General features: G+C 40.4%; 1 protein-coding gene across 3 annotated transcripts in view; it reads left to right on the forward strand.

The window, feature by feature from the left end:
• Nucleotides 1-20,226, forward strand: part of Nek7 (NIMA related kinase 7) — a 137,690-nt gene that overhangs the window by 111,307 nt on the left and 6,157 nt on the right. For all 3 annotated transcript variants that reach the window (XM_028889871.2, XM_028889870.2, XM_037211363.1), the window contains 2 exons: nt 9,161-9,255; nt 13,164-13,277. In XM_028889871.2, coding sequence (XP_028745704.1) covers nt 9,161-9,255; nt 13,164-13,277 — 209 coding nt within the window. The remainder of the gene's footprint in view (nt 1-9,160; nt 9,256-13,163; nt 13,278-20,226) is intronic.

Here is a 20,226-nt window from a genome sequence, read left to right on the forward strand (position 1 = left end):
GGCAGGCCTGTCTGGGGAGGTAAACTGTCAGTCAAAGCATCAGAAACAGGGTACTGTAAGAGAACCTAGGCAGTGACTTCTCAGGCTCACAGGCAGCTGCAAGATGAGTTCCAGGTTTGCCTGGAGCAGGGGGAGGGAGGAGTAGAGCCAGATTTAGGAAGCATTCACATTGTGTTCCTACCATCCTACCCAGGCAAGTTTTTACAAGACTTTAATGAAAAGAACAGCATGCTGTGAGTTAAGAGAGCAGCCATGAGTGTCCTTCATCAGCTTCAGGTCATCAATGTCTGGGGTTGTCCACTCAGTTGATTTGGTTCTTCCCTGTGCCAAGAATGCTTCTCTTTCCCTTTCTGAGTATCTATGAACTATCTATGAGTATCTATGAACTATGCTCACTTCTGTGTTCTGCCACTTGGACTGTTCTCTCTGGGTTCTGTCTCCTTTTACCTCCCCTCTGTTTCATATGTGAATTTAGGATTTTCATTTTGTGCTTTGCTGCTGATAGGGATAAGGCTGTGTATCTAGGGAGACTGATTATAGGATATTATACTCATCCCTATGATATGATATAGATAGGGCTGTGTATCTAGGGAGACTGATTATAGGATATTATACTCATCCCTGTGAAGTTTGCCTTGTTTTCTTTCATATTGTTTGTCAACCTCACAGATGTAACAGATGTTGGGAAACCTGTTACCTATCCAGGTCTTTAAAAATTTATGGTAAAGGCACAGCTCTCTCTTGATCCAGCTTTCTGATTGACTAGGTCAGTGTTTTTCAGTGTTCTTAAGGGTAACCCCCCAACAAAATTGTGACCCCACGGGACCATAATCAAGTATGCTGAAGCAAAAGTTGCATGGAGCCACGTTTCTATTACACACAGAGCAGAGTATTTTGATCTTGTTCTATTTTACTTCAATTAAAACAGTGCTGACTGCAAACTGATGAGTTGATTGCACAACTCATTAATGAGTTGCCTGGCCTGCAATTCAATAAACATTAGCCCAGATCTCCAGGGTTTTCACACCAGTTCCCTTTTTTCCACTTGGAGACATTCTCCTGGCATACTGTCTGATCAGTTCAGTTGGTCAGACATAAATTAGCCCTGTATGGTACCTCCTGTGCTGTTGCCAGTGGGCAGTAGCACACACAGGGCTTCTCCACAGTCTGCCAGTCATTCAGCTTATGTGTGTGTCTATCCTGGTGTTGAGGAAAGCACCAAGGGATAGGTAGGGCTGTGCTGAAGATATGTGTAGGTCTTTGGCTTCCTAGTTTGGAGTTATTCTCACAGACATTTAGTTTCCCATTCTAACAACACTTAGCGGCATGTTCCTGACTTTCTGTTCCATCCGGACTTACCCAATCTGCTGTACATTACCTGCGAGCCTGCTATGAGACACTTTGCTTTCTCGTGCTCTGGAGTACTTTAACTGCTTCCAGATTTAGGAAAAATTATAACAAATCCGGGATCTGGGGCTGTAGGACATTTGAAATCTGTCTTCCAGACTATTTTCTCCACCATCAAATTGAGCGGTAGATGACACCTGAGAAACGAGCACTAAAGGAATGGGCCGTAAAGACAGCTTTTGCATAAAAGAGGGAGTTGAACCAGATGTGTTAGTGTGAGCGAGATCACGTTGAAGAATGAAATACACTTTTGCATCAGAGCATTTTGTATCTCTTGTCACCCAGAGGCCCTTGCAGCCTGCGCTTGGTCTTCGGTGGCCTGCCCGCCCTCCTCACGGTAGCAGCATTTTCAGACGGCCTCAGTCCTGTATGGTATTCAGTCCAGCCTTTGGTTTGGGGATTTGAAGGGGAGAGAGCATGAAGATCATTCACTGGCTCCTAACTAAAGCCTTCTGCTTGAATATGACGACACTAAACACTTCCACTCACATCTCATCATCCAGGACAAGTGTCTTAACAGACTGGGCAAGCAGTCCTCTGTGTGTCCAGAAAAGGAGAGCCCAGGAATAATGCACAGAGATAAAGGGGAAATGTCTCATTTGGTCTTATATTTGTGCTGCATTATTCGTGTGGCATGGTTGGAGCCACCCCACACAACCAATAATGAACTCTTCTCATGGGAATAGTTGTGAATGAAATGGGAGTCCTATGTGGCCATAAGGAATCTGTCTTTCTAAACTGGGATACTCTGAGCACAGGTTTTTCCGTTGTTCCCCGAATATCAACCCTCATGACTGTTTTGTAGATCAGTGCCTCTTTAGTTAGGCCTTACAATAAGCACAGTATTTGGGCAATCTACACAGTTAAAATAAACATTTTTACTTGCCAAGCTTCAAAAGGTCTGGATTAAATGTCACATGATCTGTTACCCATTTTCTGGTCTCCCCTCAGTTCAATAACTTGTGAGGTAAGTACAATTGCTTAGATTCATGTCAGTGAATGGCCGAACTAGAGCTCACTGAAGTTGGGGACAAACCATGGCTTTTCTATAACAAGTGTTATTCTTCCTAGAGTGGGTATATTGGCATCTCTTACTTTCCTACCCATTGCCCGCCCGTGGTCCCCCCCCCCCCCCGTCCTCCACATAAAATAACCAAAGCAAGAAAACCTTCGCCAAATGTGAAGTTCTCAGACACCACATGTTTTTAAAGCCCTATATGATTTGCCGTGCTCCTTGGTGTCTCATGTGGGTCTCATTGTAGAGTGTGTCCGAGGCCCATGGAATTGAATTCTCACGCTCCTGCACAGTGTGGGAATCACCAACAACAAAGCACCGTCCTCACACAGCACCACAGATTTAGTGGGGTAAAGCACCGGAACTGTAGTGTTTTGCAGTTCCTTGGGTCCCACATCCGGTTTGCATATTGGTGAGCTAACTGTAGTTCATCTCCAGTGCTCCTGGAGGCTGTAGGACACCATCTGTTTCTTGTCTACTCAGGTTCCTGGCAGAATTCAGCCTTTTGGTGCTGCTAAAGCTATGGTGCGTGTTTCCTAACTGCCTATTGGCTCAAGGCCATTCTCACCTTCTAGAAACTGCTTCCATTTCTTGGCCACAGCATGAGCCTCGCTCACACGTGGAGTCTCTTGCTCATTTGTCGTATCTCTTTGTGATCATTCAGGACAATCTGAATTATAACAGGTGTAACCTTACACCTTCGAAGTCCCTCTTGGCAGGTGCCATAATGCAAACACGTCTAACACCGAGTAGAAGGATCACAGGCCAGCATTCTGTCCCTCACACTGTTATAAAAGCCAGGGGTTTTAATGGTAGAATGGTTTAATGGTTTTTAATTTCATTTTTGAAATGGAGTGGTTTTTTTTTTAATTTTTTATTTTTTTTTTATTTTGGGGTGGGGGGACAGGTTTGGGATATTTTAAAAGTTATTCCCAAAAGTTTATTCAGGCCGCAGTGGCTTCTCACTTCCCTAGCAGACATGCTTCTCAGTGGCTTCCCTTTCATGGCCGGGGATGTAGGAGAGGAGAAAAAAGCATCAGGAGCAAAGCTTGCTTAGGAAAATGAATCTGAGATACAAATCTCAGCACCTAGCATGCTCCGGTATATGCAGTTGAGGTGGTCTGGACATACTAATGCAGACCCAGGGAGTTCCTGCCTGCTGAGCCCAGATGATGTTTGGATGGGGTTGTCCACGCTTTCTTAATGTCCCTGAGAAAAGATGGGGAGTAGTTTTCTCTGTGCACATGTGCAAATTTACCTGTTGCTTGTGTCTGTTCTGTATCCTGAAATGAGATAGATTCTTGAATCTGACTGGACTGCACCATTATTGGTGTCTCTATTGGAGCAATGCTCGAAACCCCCGGGGAGAAATCGTGTTGCTGTTGTCTCCTAGGACAGCCTGAGCTCTTGTCTATCTTTCAAATGGAGACAGGCATCTATCTCTTTGGTTCTGTGTTGTCAACAGAGTAAATGCATGCCTCCCCACCCCCCTGCCTCCGGGCTAGATACGGGAATTTCACACTGGAATCTCTTGAGTGTACGATTCGTGTTCCCCACAGTATTTCCGAGTGTGATGCGTCCTCTCGTTTCAACTCAGAAAATTAGCGTTTGTGAGGCAGGCCCTGGAACAGTTTCCTGTCTGGTGCCAGGTGCCACCTGTGGTCGCACACTTGTTTTCCCCACACCTTGCCTGGCTCCTCTCCAGGAGTCCATCTTCGCTGCGCACCTCACATTGTTCACGGTGGCGTGGAGTGGAGAGGAAGCATATGTTCAGACAGTCCTGGAGGCCGCTTCCGCTGGTTTATTTTTAACTTTCAGTCCTTTCCCGACTTAAGTAATTGCTCAGGGAAGACGCTATTATCTGTTTTAAACTGTGCACATTTAACCTCTCAGCCACCATAACGAGTGTTTATGTAAAAACCACCACGGCAGCGTCGCATAGTATCGTTTTCACGCGCAGCCCACTGAATTTCTAGCTCTTCATGCGACTTTCTCTGCTTTCTTGGTTTGGGGAGGCATAAACAGTTTCAGTTCCCCCTGCACAGTCGTCAGTTGGATGAAGTAACTGTCTGCTAAATGGGCTTGAATCCCAGGCTGCCCTGGGCAAGTCTTCTCTATCTTTGGCAACTTGCCTGACCTGGCAGACCCCATTACTGATTAGGAGGACAGCGTCTCAGAGAGCTCCTGAGAACAAGCCCCGTGTGGCTCTGCTGTGGTCCCCACAACCTTGAGGACCTGCCCTCTTTTTCCCTGTCTCTCTCCAGGACCTAGAACAGCGTGCACCACAGGTAGCACCTAAGACATTCGTTCAGTCAGTCCCCCGACACACACAGTGCATGGACTGCAGTGCCCAGAACAGGGGGGCAGCGGAATCCACTGAGCCTGCCTCTCGCGGTGCCACGGTGTTATTAAGTATGCCTCGCAGGTGTCAGACTTTATTTTCTAAATGTCTTTTTGCCGTGGAAATACTGATCTAGCACTCAGACATATCCCGTGTTGACCTCAGATTATACTCAGAATAATGAAGTAAATTTGGTCTCTTTCCATTCAGTCTGCCAGCAGCATTTCTGGCTGACTCATAGGTACAAAGGAGAAACAGAAATGATTGCTTTGTCCCTTGGTGGTGTATTTGAATCAAACTGTGGTTGTGATGACGTGTGTCTTTTGAATTTTCCCAGCAAGGAATGTTCAAGGGGTTTTCTTCTGCAGTTTGTCCTGATTCTGAGAAAAAGCTGCAGCACTTCCGGCCTGATTTGTCTTATTTCTCGTTGAGCGTCCTCATTTGGCTGTCCTAAAGACCAGCTCTAAAAAGGAGCATATCGTTTTTTTACCATATAACTATTTTCCATATGGATTTTTAAAGTTTTTTTTATAAGAGCTGTAGAATTTAAAGTGTAAATATGTCTCAGAGATACCTCATTTTACACACTGTCTCATTTTACATACTATCCCTTTCATAGTTCAGGAAAATGAATAAATGTAGGCCTAGGGGCACCAGGCAAAATGTCTGTGGGTAAGGGTGCTTACAGCCAAGCCTGAGTGAGAGTCTCACTTCAGTCCCAAGACTCACATGGTGGAAGGAGGGAATCAACCCCTGCAAGTTGTTCTCCGACCTCACATGTGCACTGTGGAGACACACACACACACACACACACACACACACACACACACACACAAAGTAAGTCAATGAAAGAAGAGGAGGATGTAGCTAGAGGCAAAGGACGAAATACATTTGCACCTTCTGACCAGCTCTTTGTTACCTCTGTGAGTAATTTCAGATAGAACCCAACATTCCAGTCGTATAACAAAGATTCTTTCCTTGTGCTGGTTTTTTTTTTTTTCTTTATTCAAGTCTTTGCAGAGATTAAAGTGCTAAATTTTTGGCAAACCCATCGAAAATGCTCTGTGTATAGCTGTTTCCGATGAAGTGTCCCTGTGCCAGCCGGAGCTTCTGGGAGAGCATCCCGAAAGCAAGATTTGTTGACTTTCTTAAGCTTACAGTAGGACTTCTAAAAACCAGTCACAGATTTTAAAAAGTATTTTCTTTTTATGAAGTATGTATCATGTAAAGCACTTCTCATACAGCTAGGTCAGTTAATGTCAGGAAGGCGCTTTATTTTTACAGTTGAAACATCACAGTACAGTATTAGTACAAATTAAAGAAAGTCAGGTAACATTTTCAGTTCTTCTAAAGCCAACTGCCTTTTCGTTACAAAAAAAAAATCCATTTCTTACCCACTGTTACTCATGTCAGGAGGTTAAAATGGCGTAAGTATCTACTTTTGCAAAATGTATTCTCATCTTACCCATAACCATAAATTCTTGAAAGATAAGCAGAGTTATGCATCGTGCCGCCTTGAGTGCCTCCGTGTGTAACAATTTGTCCGATTGTTTTAATGTCTGGTCTTGTCACTCCGCAAGTCTCTTCCCTTGTACAGCCGTTGAAAAAGTCACAACATTCTTCAGGCAACAGTCCTCATAAAAGCAGCTGCCGTGAAGTTTAAGGAAAGGATTTTAGGAAATAATTATGTCTTCATCAAGTTGAAATGTTGAAAACATAGCACTGCATTGAAATGCACTGCAGATTTTCCTAAGCACTTAAAACTGTGGGTCTCTCTCTGTTCCAAAGAGAGGAGAAAGGGCGAATCAGTCTGTGCTGTGATCCAGTCGAACAGCTTCTCCCAGGTCGGTCAGCAGAAGAGGTGGGTCCAGAGCAGAGGGGCACATTAGGGAGCATGTCAGAGGAAGGCCGCGGAAGCGCCTTTTCAGGCCTCTGGTCAACAGTAATTATGAATTTGCCCAGATGGGAGTAGTCCAGAATGCAAACCTGCTTATCCTCCATGATGACTGGAAATGTACTGTGAAGGAGGTGGGTGGCGTGCTTGGTTTTCTGTTGTAATATATTCTCAGGAAGCCTTTGAGATAAAACATGCGGGAACAGTTGGAGGATGCTCACTGTTTAGATGATGGAGAACCAGTATTTAAGTTTAAAACCACAGTGCTCAGTCAGTAACTTCACGCTGACCCCCAGCAACTACAGAGGGCGTTCCTCTATGCTAGACTGAGGCCATTTAAAGCCTGGTTCACTAGACTGAGGCCATTTAAAGCCTGGTTCAGATCTCCTGTCATTCTTCCCTGCTCCCTTCGCTCGGGGGTTGCTGTCCGGGAGCCTGGCTCTGTGTTTCCGTTAAGGTGTTATGCTGGGCTGAGGCTAATCTCTGTAAAGTGTTAGCATTTGTTCCTCCTTTCCCATCATCAATCGTTCACACTCATATCAAACCCCTAACGTATCAGCAGGCTTCCAGGAGCTCCTGGTTAAAATTACCTTTGCTTTTGGTAAACTCTGAACCTTCGAGCTTGGTGTTTTCAGCTGCCCCCTGTGGATTCCGGGAAGCCTCTCTCTGCACCCTTCCCTGACAGCCTCCCACTCTATGTCCTGGAACCCCAGAAGCCTGTGAGGGGCTTGCTCATTATCCCAACTGTGCCCACCATCCTTCCCTGAGCAGAGGAAGTGTGTGCATCTGGCCAGTAATTGGAGTTCCTTATGCAAAGCATGAGAAAGTGGTCCAAGCTCTGGAAGCTGCAGGCCGGTGTTGATTTCCCACAGTAATGACACTTTGAAGCCAGTCTGTGTTGTTGTTGTTGTTGTGTCTGAACAACCCCTTCCTGTCCCGACACTACTGAAATATGCAAACTTGCCTTCAAGGTGCAGTGCCACAATTAACTGGTTTCTTAAAGTTTTTTCTCTGATATCAGAGTCGTTCGGATTTCCTTTAAAGTTTTGGCCTTGCATCATCTGACTTCCCTCTCGCTCCCTTCCGTCAGTGCTTCTCTTGGACCCACTCTTCACTGACAGTGGGTTCCCTTCTAGGTGCACCTGTGACGCGTCCATGCTTAGCACAGTTGAGATGCCACACACGGGTGTAAGGCTGGAACGCTATTCCATCTAAAAGCTGGCTTTTGCTTCCAAGAACGGTGCTTTGATTATTGTTGGTGTGACTCTGAATAGTGTTTCTGACTAAAGTCCCCTTTACAGTATCGTGAATTATCTCATTAAGTGTCATAGCAAACACATAGGGGATTTTTTTTTTTTAAAGTAATGGGGAAAACTAGAAAATGTCCTTTTCTCCACAAGCAGTGGCATATCATTAGTACAGGTTGCCTCTGGTAAATAAGGTTCATGAATATCAAGTAAAGGCCTTGATTTTCTGTTTGGCAAAAAAAAAAAAAAAAAAAAAAAAAAGAGCCTTAGGCTAAAAATGGCGAATTAGAAGTTGAGGTATTTGAAATTAAAGATATTCACTTTGAAAGTCACTTAAACGTTTTCACTCTTCAAAACATAACATACATGCTTTCGTTTTCTTAAAAGTAATGTTAGCATTTTGAAGAAAAAAAATGCCACAAAAGAGAAAGAAATCATTTATATGTTAAAACAAAACCAGAAAGTACCCAGATGATCTTGCACCTTAAATCTCTGTAGCTGCAGGAACTCGGGGCCTTTTGCATAGGTGTTAGCGCCCTGCACTTAGGTCATCACAGCACCAGACCCAGGACAGTCCCTGAATTCCTCCATAGGGTAACTGAGCACAGCGTCAGCAGGTTCATCATTTATACTAGGAGCCAGGACTGCATTCCCAGGGACACTTTTGTAAAAGGTCATTAAGCATGTTGTGTTTATATATGTGCTTTACAGCTTTTATCTAATACTATGTAACTTAAAATTTTATCATTCTCAGTTATTTGAAATAAAGAAGCCATATTGAAAACAGCAAAGTCCCATGTGATCACTTCTATAACTTTTTCTGAGGAAAAAAAAATTTTTTTCCCTTAGTTATCCTTCTTAAATTCTCCTTGGATTGATCAAAGGAGACCATTATGTGTCTAAGCCACCACACTCTGTTTTATGATAGTATAGATAATGTACTTTTCTGAATAGTGAAGATGAAATAAAAACTTTGAGTGTTCTCAAAAACAATGTTGTGATCCTAACAAATTTTTGCTTTTTTTCAATTTAAAATTTTGTGTTTAATTTTTTTCAATGTTTTCTTTTATTTTTAAAATTAATAGACAATTACCAGTTGTTTCACTTTTTTCCCTTCCAGTTCTTCCCTACAATCCCTCTCATGCGCCACACCACCTCCCACCCTGCTTTCTACCCCTCAGAATCAGTGCTTAATTTCTCACAGTGCCTACGTCTTCATTTTTATGGTACTAGTTCTATTTGGTTTCTCTTTTCAGTGGGTACACCTTACTACATGTCTCCAGAGAGAATACATGAAAATGGATACAACTTCAAGTCTGACATCTGGTCTCTTGGCTGTCTGCTATATGAGGTAGGCACTCTTGATAAATTCTGTACATTGACACAGTTTCACTTATGTTATGTATCCAGTATTATCTTTTACATTTACTTTTTCTGGATGGTACTTTGTAGTCAGCTTTTGTTGTGATGAGTTAATTCATTGGGCATGTAAGTCCGCACATATTTATTTTGACTAATATATTTTCATTCATTTTTTAACAAGGACTTTTTGGTTTTTTTAATATGTATTTTACTCTAATGCTATTTTGCTCATCCTTTGTGTAGAAAGAGAGATACATGTGTGAAAACTTTTTAATGCATTGAAGGAGAATAATACCAGGGATTTAAGATATGAAAATATTTATCTTTATCAGTATTTTGTTTCCTATTTACACAGGTAAAATCCAGCTTTAAGGGCTTGCAAATAGTTAAGCTTGAGAATTCTGTTCTTAGCATAGGAGGGCAGAGTCCCATAGTACGGCTCTCTATTTATATTGTGATGTAGTCTTGTAGCTGTAGAAAAGGGCACCTAAGTAACACAGTTTCCACCATCCTCCAGAGCAACGGCATTGACAGTATCCCAAGTTAGTGACTCCTAAGATAGAATTTTAATTGTATGTCAGGAAAATACAGAGTCAAAGATGCTAATTAAAAATCAGTCAGCATCTGAGTAAATTTTATTGAATCGAAGAAACACAATACGAGGAGTTATTTTTGTGTTTCAAGAAGGAAGTAAGTCTACCGTGCATGTCTGTCTGTTTTGCTGTCCTGACTCCGGTGTCATCTGTTAGGATTGTGCCACAGTCGCTTGAAGGTGGCTCATCGAGGTGCTTTCTGAAATGAGTATTGACCTTTGGGAGCTGTGCTGATTATAGATTCCTTAATTTAGGGAGAGTGACCTTTTTCGTTTTGTGCTTTCTCTGATGACTGAGGACACTCAAAGGATTTGAACAGGCTCTTACGTGAACTCCCCAGTTTTGACTGTGAAATACTATGAATTAGTGATGTAGCAGAACATGTGCTGTTGTGTGTCCACAGGACGATGAGGGGCCCATGCTGCTTGTGTATCCTTGTGTGTCCATGGGGTGACAAGAGGTTTGGCTCACTCTGGATTCTGGTGGTGATTTTCGGGGGGCAATGTTGATAAGAATTGGCTTGATAGTATTGTCCCTGCTGTAATATTTAAAAGTTAATCACTTCATGTGTTTAAAAATGTTTTTTTTTTTAAAAAACCAGGTTAGGTAATATTAGAGTCATTCAGGCCATAATCTAATATCAAAATAACACTTTCCATCTTAACAACCTAAAAGTAGGTAGGAAATGATTTTCTAATAATGAGCTTGAAGTTAGCAATAGCAGTAGAAAAGCGGAGTTGAAGGTAGTGTTAGAGGAAGACGTTCACTTAATTCTTGCAACCTTGTATCAAAATTGAAACAATTACCCACATTTTACAATTGCATTTGAGAGGCGGGATCTGTTTTTATGTATGCTTAATGTGGTCACCAAAATAAGAGTTCTCTCTCTGAACATTTCCATGTCCTCAAGGTATACATGTTGTGCTAATTTCAAGTTCAAGTGTTTATCATGTTAGGATTTGTCTCGATGCATTTCCTCAAATCCTCCATGCAAGAATTGAGAACTTTTAAAAAGATTTAATCTATCTTTATTCTTGGTAGATTATGATAGAAAAAAACCTCTATTGCGTGCTACAGACAATTTTGAAAAACTAAATTACACTAAGAAACAGCAGAGAAAATACTGAATATAAAGATAGATTTAGTGCAGTTTAGCTTTTCACAGTATCTGTAGCACCCAATAGAGGTTTTTTCTTTTCCTATCATAATCCACCAAGAAATTACTGTTAACAATGAAGGAGTAGGAAGCCCTTTTTAGAACGTGTTTTAAACTCAGGAAATTAGACTTTCAAATATTCCCGAAACCTTTGAAAAAACTAGGAGTGCAGTTTTAATTGATATGCAACAAAGTAGACTTTACTAATTAAAATCAAGATGCTGAGCTTTGCTACATGGACCTTTACATGGAAAAGTAGGTTTTACACATTTCCTTTATTGTTCAGTGCGGCAATTGCATCCTTACAGGGTTGTAGGTTGGTGGCTTACAGTTCAAAAAAAAAGAGAGCTGCCACCAGCCCCGAAGACAGACAGTGGGCTTTCGTCCCTCCGACACCCCCAGAATACTAATGAGGAAAGTCAGACCCTGGAGGTCAGGGAGCGAGTCAATCATTCTAGCGATCGTCTCAGTGTGGAGGATCAAATTAGCCTGAAAAATTCAGCTGCTGGGAGGAGAGGGCGAGCAGCTGTCAGGGGCAGCGCCGAGATGCACTAATGAACCAGATGAATAGTGCAAAAGCTTGAAAATAAAAACAGGACAGTTGACATTTTTCATCTGTCAAAGCAGGAGATGCATGAAAATATACTATTCCTGTTTAACTCCTTAGGGGACATTCAGATTTTTTTTTTAACACTCTGCAGTATTGAGACAAAAGTAATATAATGAACTCCTAGCATATGATATAAAATGAGTGCACATTTATGTAGGGTCTTACAAGGGTGGGGAGATGGTAGTTTATATCTATGGTGTGTTTTTAAGGTGGCTTATTTAACATTTGATTTTTATCATATAGCATCCTTGCATTTTTTCAGCATAAACATTGTTTATGATGGTGGGTCCTCCGTTAGAAATTCCCGCTCAGTGTTGTGTGTTTAGGGCATTCAAGTCATTACTTCCTTTATGCCGTCATGTGGAACTATTCCCAGGGTTGTTCCATGTGGGGGTGTGTAGGTTTTATATAAAATGTGGGCTAGGTAAAGCCGTATGTAGAGCTGTTTCCTGGGTGGGATTTCCAATCCTGTCCCCTCCCGGCTGAGGCTCTGAAGGAGTTAAAACCCTGTCTGGAGCACAGGAGACAGATGAGAGTCATTTTCAGCTTGTCCTGTCCCCACTGACGCTCACTGAGTAGCACAGCATGGACCAGCGTGTTTCACACACACTCTGCCTGTCTAGGGAATGTACACATTGTCCTTCCAAAATCAAACTTATTAGCACATGTAGAAAAGGGTGACTGACTTTGGGGCAGCTTGGCACTCCATGTTGTATTCTTGCGGCTGCAGCTCAGAGATTTAGAAGGTTCTGAACAGGATGCGAACATTTTAAATTGAATTTTTAGTTTGTAACCTTGCTTACCAAGTAGTTGCTTGCGCTTTTGAATGTCAAGTTCGAACCTTGTCTTAAAATACATTTAAATTCAGTAATATCTCTTTTAAAGTGCCATATCCTCTAAGTCACATTTTTCTGCATAAAAATCGCTGTTGGATACCTTGAATTGCATCTTAGAGTCATGGATATTTTTTAAACACATTTAATATTTCTGAGACATAATCAAAAGAAAGTTACGATTTAAACTATTTAAGGATTAGTTACAATATTAACAAACAGTCTTTTCTCTCTTAAAATAAACTTTTTCCTAAATAATATACTGTGCATGATGAGAGGGAATACATTCTACTTCCTAAGTCCTTATTAAATTTAATTGTTTTAATATCAGTTTTTTTTGTTATATTGGACCACTACATTATTTGAGTCATACCATATGATATCTGTTTTGCCATGAAATATGCTAGTTGTTTTTGTGACTATGTACATATTCACACAAACATCTTCCATTTCTGAATATTATTTTATGTTGTATGAGATATATTAATCATTTCTCTTTAGGAATTTTAAATGTTTCAAAAATAAAATTGTTTCAAACATTTTAGCATTTAATAATACATAGAAAATGATAATCATAAAAATGAAAATGCTCATAATTTATTCAAAATATTCATAATTATTTTCTACCCCAGTGGCCTATACCTGATGAAGTCACCTATAAAGTTGCTCTGTAAGTACATCAGTTTCATTGTGAGTGTTTTGCAGATGGCTGCATTGCAGAGTCCTTTCTACGGTGACAAAATGAATTTATATTCTCTGTGTAAGAAGATAGAGCAGTGTGACTACCCGCCTCTCCCGTCAGATCACTACTCGGAGGAGGTAAATGATCTTCAGCTCATACGTTTGTTCATTTTGTTAACTAAGGAGCCTTCCTTTATTCAGAATACAGATGAATGGTACAGGTGGAAGAAAGAGCACTTCTCATTGTTTTCATTCATAAACTTGCTGTTTGGTTAATGTAACAGCTCTGTGATTCCCAGTGAGGAATGGAACAGAACACAGCATGTGGGAGAACCACAGGCAGTTGACTTGACTTATGTGGAGTGAGCCCATTGAAGGGAAGAAGGAATGTTCTGACTCAGCGTCTCGTGACAGGCAGAGTCCTCAGTCCTGATCTCTCAGACAAGAAAACTTACTTTGGTAAAACTTCCCTCCTCACACTTTCCCAAATCTGAACTACGTACCTCTCAGCCACCTGTCTCTGAACCTTTTTCTTTCTTTTTCTCCTTGAGCAATACCTATCCTACCACCCCCTCACTGCTTGAGCCAGAGTCCTCTGGCTAAGAGTTTTAAGGTTACCAATGTAGACATGTTTATAGAATACATTGGACAGGACTGACAATTTTAAAAGCCTTTGAGAGCTGAATTCTTGCTTGCTTTGCTAGTGCATTGGAGTGAGTTGTTTTGGCACTTACCCAACATCCAGTTCTTCATTAAACAGTATCTTCCATTTTTATCCTAATATATCATGATTATCTGAGAGGGTGCACAATAACAGTGTCTCGGGTCAACTAAGAGGAGCTCACAAAGGCTCTTTGGGGGCTTCTCATCTGGGACCTGCCCAAGGAAGCAGTAAAGCCTTGGACATCTCATGTCATGAGCAACAGATAATGGAAATTGCCCCAGGAAAATAGAAAGGAGCAAAGGAAAAATATAGGACAATTACAGTGTTTGTTTATTAAGTAATCTTGTCATATTTTCTATTGTGAAAGGAATAACATCTGGTCTTAGTACTGTACAATAAAATCTGAGTCCATATAGCTTGAATAATAAACATCTAAAGATTTTTTTTTAACTATATGTGTGTTCCTAGAATATAATCAGTACACCTTCCTCTAATAGTCTTGATACTGATAATGAATGATGCCTACTTTTTTGCTTCATGGGATTATATTTAGGTAATTAGACTATACTCTTAGGAAGCAATGGTGATAACGCTCTTACGTTAGCCATGTTTAATTACTATTTTGGGTATAGAATATAAATACGGCATTTCACAGAACCAACTTCAGAACTCTAGGCCTAGCAATACAGTAGAGTGTGAACAATAATGCAAAACGATAGCAGGGGTGTCAGGGCCCTTTCTTTGTTGTGTCATTCATGCTGTCTTCTTTTTACCGTGAAGCACATGAATATTTCACATATCTGCATCCTCATCCGCTATTCTTCTTGACTAATTTTCAGACTGTCTGAATTTGCATTTCACATGGTAGCTGATTAGGAGATGCCGAGTGCAGCAGCGAAGCCTCAGCAGGCGGTTACCATGGTGACCTTCAGCAGGATTTTAATGATGATACCACTAGTGGTTCGTTGAAGTCGGCCTGCCTGCAGGGCTACTTCACTGCAGCTAAGTGTGAAGTTGGATATGCGACTTCTCAGCCAAGGGGCAAATATCAAAGTCTGGCCCAGATAGAAGGTCTTCAAGTTGGGAAAGGAAAATAGATTCCACTTTTTACTTCGCTCTGTATAGTTACCAGTTCCAAAAAGAGCTATAAAGCAAAACATGTTATATGGTGCATCTTCCAAAAGAGACAGTGCGGTTTCTGGTATTGGTGGTCTTTTGTTGTACCTCCATGAAACAAGAGGCTGTACCGCCTTGGTAAACATGGAAAATAATTCTGAAGCAACAAATCTGAAAACCATGCAGTCTGTATAACAAATGTTGCTTTATTCTGATTTAAAAAAAAAAAATGAAGAGTTCTATAAGACTTTGAAATGCTGATGATATTAATAAATATTTTCCCTCCTTAATTAGGAGCTCGATTTGTTTATAAACAAATTATTCCAAATTTGTGGTAGCAACAGAATCATAAACAGATTTAATGCCACCATAATGATATCAGTGATATCTCCAGTGCTTATTATGAAGGCTCCTTAATAGTTTAAAGATCCACATTGGTATTTAAGTTAGCGGAGCATAGAGTCCAAGGAAAGGTAAGTGCCAACTTAGGCACTGAGCTTGTACTAAAAACTACATCACTGTGTCTTTTAATAGTTAAAATAGTAGGTTTCTGTAAGTGAAAAATAAAAACAAATAGCCTTCTGAGTATGTTGAGAGCTGTCTAGAGGTACTGAGGCACTGATACATTTTTTTCATTTTTAAGTGTCCTGCCCATAGAAGATTTAAAAATGGACATTTCATAGTGCATTTCTTGCCAACCTGCCTCAGCATTAGGAGTTGTAAGGAAAATAACAAGACTTCTAAATACAATCATTCCATTTAAATTTAAAAGAATCAAGAGCTTAAAAAAAATGGGAATTCCCCCATGCTAATATCCTACAATAGGCTTTTGAAATCTAAGTATGCACATTAAATCTTTCCTTTTGAAGTATGGTGTATATATAAATCTGTAGGTTCTAGATTGAAATAGTTCAGCTATACATGGAGGATCTTAGAAAACGTATGTTACAGTCTTTGTTTATGATGACTTTGTTTTGTGCATATTTGGTAGTCTTTATCTTTTTTTCTGTAACAACCTCATCCATGTGTGAATAGAGAATCGCCATACTTAAAAACTGAGGTTGAAAACATTTGCCTTCCCTTAGATAGCTCTCTGTTTAAACTGTCTGCTGGGTGATGAAAAAGCAAGCAGTTCTTGGGGGGGTTGCTCTTTATTAGGAATCATAAGACAAGCACCTGTTCAGCCTGCCTGCACTTAAAACCTAATGGTCATGGACACGTCTTCTTTCCCTTCACCTCTAGTATGCATTCTGCTAGAAGGTCCGTGAATTTTCATGTTTTTAAAGATGCCATTTCCTCTTTTCCAGCTGGTCTCCTTCTATGTTGTCTTCCCTGGGTCTTCTCTCCCCACACCTTCCCTTGGCAGTCATATCTCATAATACCTGCTCCTTGGCATATGCACCTCCCCCCTACAATGTCAAGTATGTATAGCAGCTCCGCTCTTGTCTACATTTCTAGGGCCTGTGGATTTTAAAACTTGGGTGATGGACTGATGGAGAAAGTGACAGAGTTGGTGTTAAAAAGAAGAAATTAAAAAAAAAAAATAACCATAATGAATGGTCTAGTCAGTGATGACTGAATCACAGAAACTTCTCAAAAGAATTGTCTAGTGAGGCACAAGATCACCCAGAGGCATGCTGGGAGATGCTGTAGCTCTCTATCACTGAAACCTTCCCTTGTGGATTTTCTTCTCATTCTTTTGCACAAGCATCAGCTATGAAACATCTGGGGCATTTACTAGGGAATGTACTTAATTTCTTGAAGAGACACCGGCATGGTCATCAGAATTATACATTCGTTCTGTCAATCATCTCGTTAGACTCAGCAGAAGAAAAAAAAAATTGATTGAACATCCAGATAGAAGAGTTCTGAAAAGTCAAATTTGGCTTGCAGATGAAATGAATGAGGGTGAGGTAATCTTGGTTCCAGAAAATAGCAAAGCAATAGTAGATTGAAGACTCAATAGCATTGCTTTGAGTAGGGGAAAAAAAATCAAGCATCTATAAAAACTTGTAAAGATGGTTAATATTTTTAATAAAGTGAACTGTGATTATTTGAACAGTAGATCTGAAATGATTGCTGTGGCAAATGTTGCTTAGTCATTTTGTTTGGGGATAACACTAGGCATTGAACCCAGAGCCCTGTGCCTGCTAGGCAAGCATTCTATCGAGATAAAGAATCTCACTAAGTTGTGTAGGCTGAGTATAAATGACACTGTAACCCTGGGTGCCTTTGACCTGGTGATTCTTCTAACTTAAACCCTCAAGTAGCTGAGATTATAGACTGATGCTACCAGGCCCAGCTCAGTAATTTTAAATTTATCATATAGAAATAAGGTAGAGAATGTATTTTCTAGTTATATTTTGGAAAACTTACTAGCTTCTGAAGTCTTGTTATTGCTTTCTATAACTGAAGAAACCAAATTACAGTCTCTCATTTTATGTTGAATGTTAGTTTTATAGTGCTCAAACCTTTAGACCATAGACAGAAAAGTTTGTTGTATTAAAAGCAATTTATTGGAGCGAGATGTGGACCTGATGTCGCTTCTTAGAACAGGTAGGCAATGAGCTACAAGCGTTTCCCTCAGCTGCAGCCTGCCTCGCTTTCACCCGCAGCCTCGCTTTCACCCCATTCTTTATTTTCATCATCTTAGTAGGACAGTGTGCCCTCCTTTTCACTTTCACTTTTTGGCAAGTTGGAGAAGCGATGGCCGGAGAGCAGGATGGTGTGTGTTCGCTCTCTCTTTCCTCTTTGGCCTGCCTGGGTTGGCACAGCATCACAGCCGAGTGCTTCACTCACAAGTTAAGAGCTGGCAGTAGGTACCGCTTTTTATTCTTCTTGGGACATCCACACGTGAAAATAAATAGAGTTGGCAAAAGATAATCGCTCTCATTCTTGGGACTCGTGTATGCATGCACACACAAACACACACACAAATAAATAATCATTTTTTCAGAGTACTTAAAATACAAGGATTAGAAAGAGTACTCATTTTTCCTATGATACATAATCAACAGTAGTAATTCAATGAAACTGATTTCATAGGTTATTGTAGAACATGGTGTGTTTATAGGGCTTTGATAAAACTAATACTGCATTTTCAGCTTTCAGAATCGCCCTTTTATCAACACTTTGTTAAAGAAACGAAGGCACGGGCTTTGTTCCAGCCTCTGTAAGGTCAGGTAGGCTAGGTGTGTTGAGAGCAGTGGTGGCCCAAGGACTGGAGTTGGGTGGGGAAGACTCCCTGCCTCCCCTGCTTGTGCTGCGGGGAGCTCCCACCCCAGAAACTGCTCAGGTGTTCACCACAGGCTGTTCTGTACTTCTGGGGACTTCTCAGTCCTAAGCCCTTTCACTTCCCACCCACTGTGAAATTCCTTGGCTTCCCCATGTTAGAGAGCGTTCATGTCCATCGGGCTCAGGACCATGCAACCCAGGAGCGAAGGAATAAGGCTACGTTGTGGAGAGTAGCAATTATTCGAGTCTGTGGATGTGCATACATCCCAGTGACCAGCTGTGTCGTTTCCTCTGTGCTACTTCCTCTGCTTTCCAGATGTTCACAAAGGCAAAGAAATCTAATACACATCTTAGAGATAAGGGATTTTTAAGTTAACATCTACAAAGAATTCTTAGTTTTAAAGACTTGCTTTATGTAAATAAGAAAAAAAGATGAAAGTGTCAGGTAGGCTGTTTCTAGACTTTCCGAAGTTAATGGAAGTATATAAATAATATAAAACATTCTTATTTCATAAGTCAAACATTTGTTCATCTTTAGTTTCTAATTCTCAAATTCTAATAGAATTTTATTTAGGAATTCCCGAGGATTGTTACTGAAAATTAGCCAGTTATTTAAATTGGTGCTGGGAAGTTTTTTTCCTAATACATCCTTACAGTAATGCCAAAATGAATGGCTTGGTAATATTGGTACACACACTGTTTTAAGGGGCATTTATTCAAGTGTTTTTACAGTCTTTAAAATCATGTAGTCATATTCCAGGTGAGATAAAAATATTTACTATGGAGTGTATAGATATTGAATGTGAATATCCCAATTATGCACTTACTTAAATTGTCATCCACTGTTATCCCAGACTGGGAACATTTGATTTTCCTTCTTAAAAATTGTTTTAGTAAATTTCATATTCTCATCACTGTATTATCTAGCTACTCCACTAAAGGTTGCTGTGTAAGATTTGATGTTTAAGCTTTCAGTACTCCATTTTTGATTAAATATATAGATGTATTTAAGCAGACCCTTTGTTCACCTGTGCTACAGAAGTGGCACTGGAGAATTGTTCTTGCAGACACGGATCCAAAACAGTGCCCTATATTTCACATATCCTGTGGGATCCTCTAAAACCATGTAACTTTCTGTAAGACTTTGTTTTTAAAGACGCTGAATGATCTCTGATTTCAAAATACAGACATTACTTCTGTGTAAGACGGCTTTCCTTTTTCTCTACCCCTAAGTCAATCACTAGTGACATTTTGGTGTCCATGCTAGATATACCTAATCATTTTATATAAATATCTAAAGCTCCAAATATAGTGGCTTTAATGTATTAGACCAACATTGGGGTGCTAAAATGTGTCCTTGGAATGATGGAAATTGGGCATATCTGGGAGGCTGATATAGCATAATTGGTCTCAGAGGGATTAAGATAAGGCTGATAAAGAAACAGTACCAATAGAATTAGTCTTTATTATCCTATTGAGAATAGCCGTGGTGACCTAAAGCTATGATGCACAAAGAGCCTGACTGTTATTACCCCTCCGTGGCTGGACTTGAACTGTAATTGGGTTAGCACCCTGAGAACAATGACTCCTGACACTCTCTTTAATATTTCTGGCTTTAAGCTGCATGCTTTGATATTTCTTTGGAAATGCACAGATCAAAATATATTAATGGTTTATCTACTGAATTTGAAAACTAAATTAATTTTATAGCTCTTTCCAAATATTTTATCGAGTCACTTTATTAGGTTTTACTATCTTCTGAAGCATATGAATAAAGCAGTTTTCTCCAGCTTTGTAAAGGTTCTTAAGTGGACACACCTTTTTTGGCATATTATAAAGTGCAATGTTTAAAAAGACAGCATGAGAAGTAGTCTTCCTGTAATAAAAGAGTATCTTCGGCTCACATTAGCTGCCCTTGCTGTTGCCAATGTTGTGCTTTAGACGCTGATGAGTGATAACTGGATAGCTCTCAAGTCAACAAACACATTTTTAAGCACATGAATACCTAGTAGTCTTAGAAATTAAAACTTACCAGAGAGCAATCTTGGCTCCATTATCTTGACATTTTCCTTT

Source organism: Peromyscus leucopus, chromosome 15 (assembly GCF_004664715.2).
Source record: "Peromyscus leucopus breed LL Stock chromosome 15, UCI_PerLeu_2.1, whole genome shotgun sequence".
NCBI lineage: Eukaryota > Metazoa > Chordata > Mammalia > Rodentia > Cricetidae > Peromyscus > Peromyscus leucopus.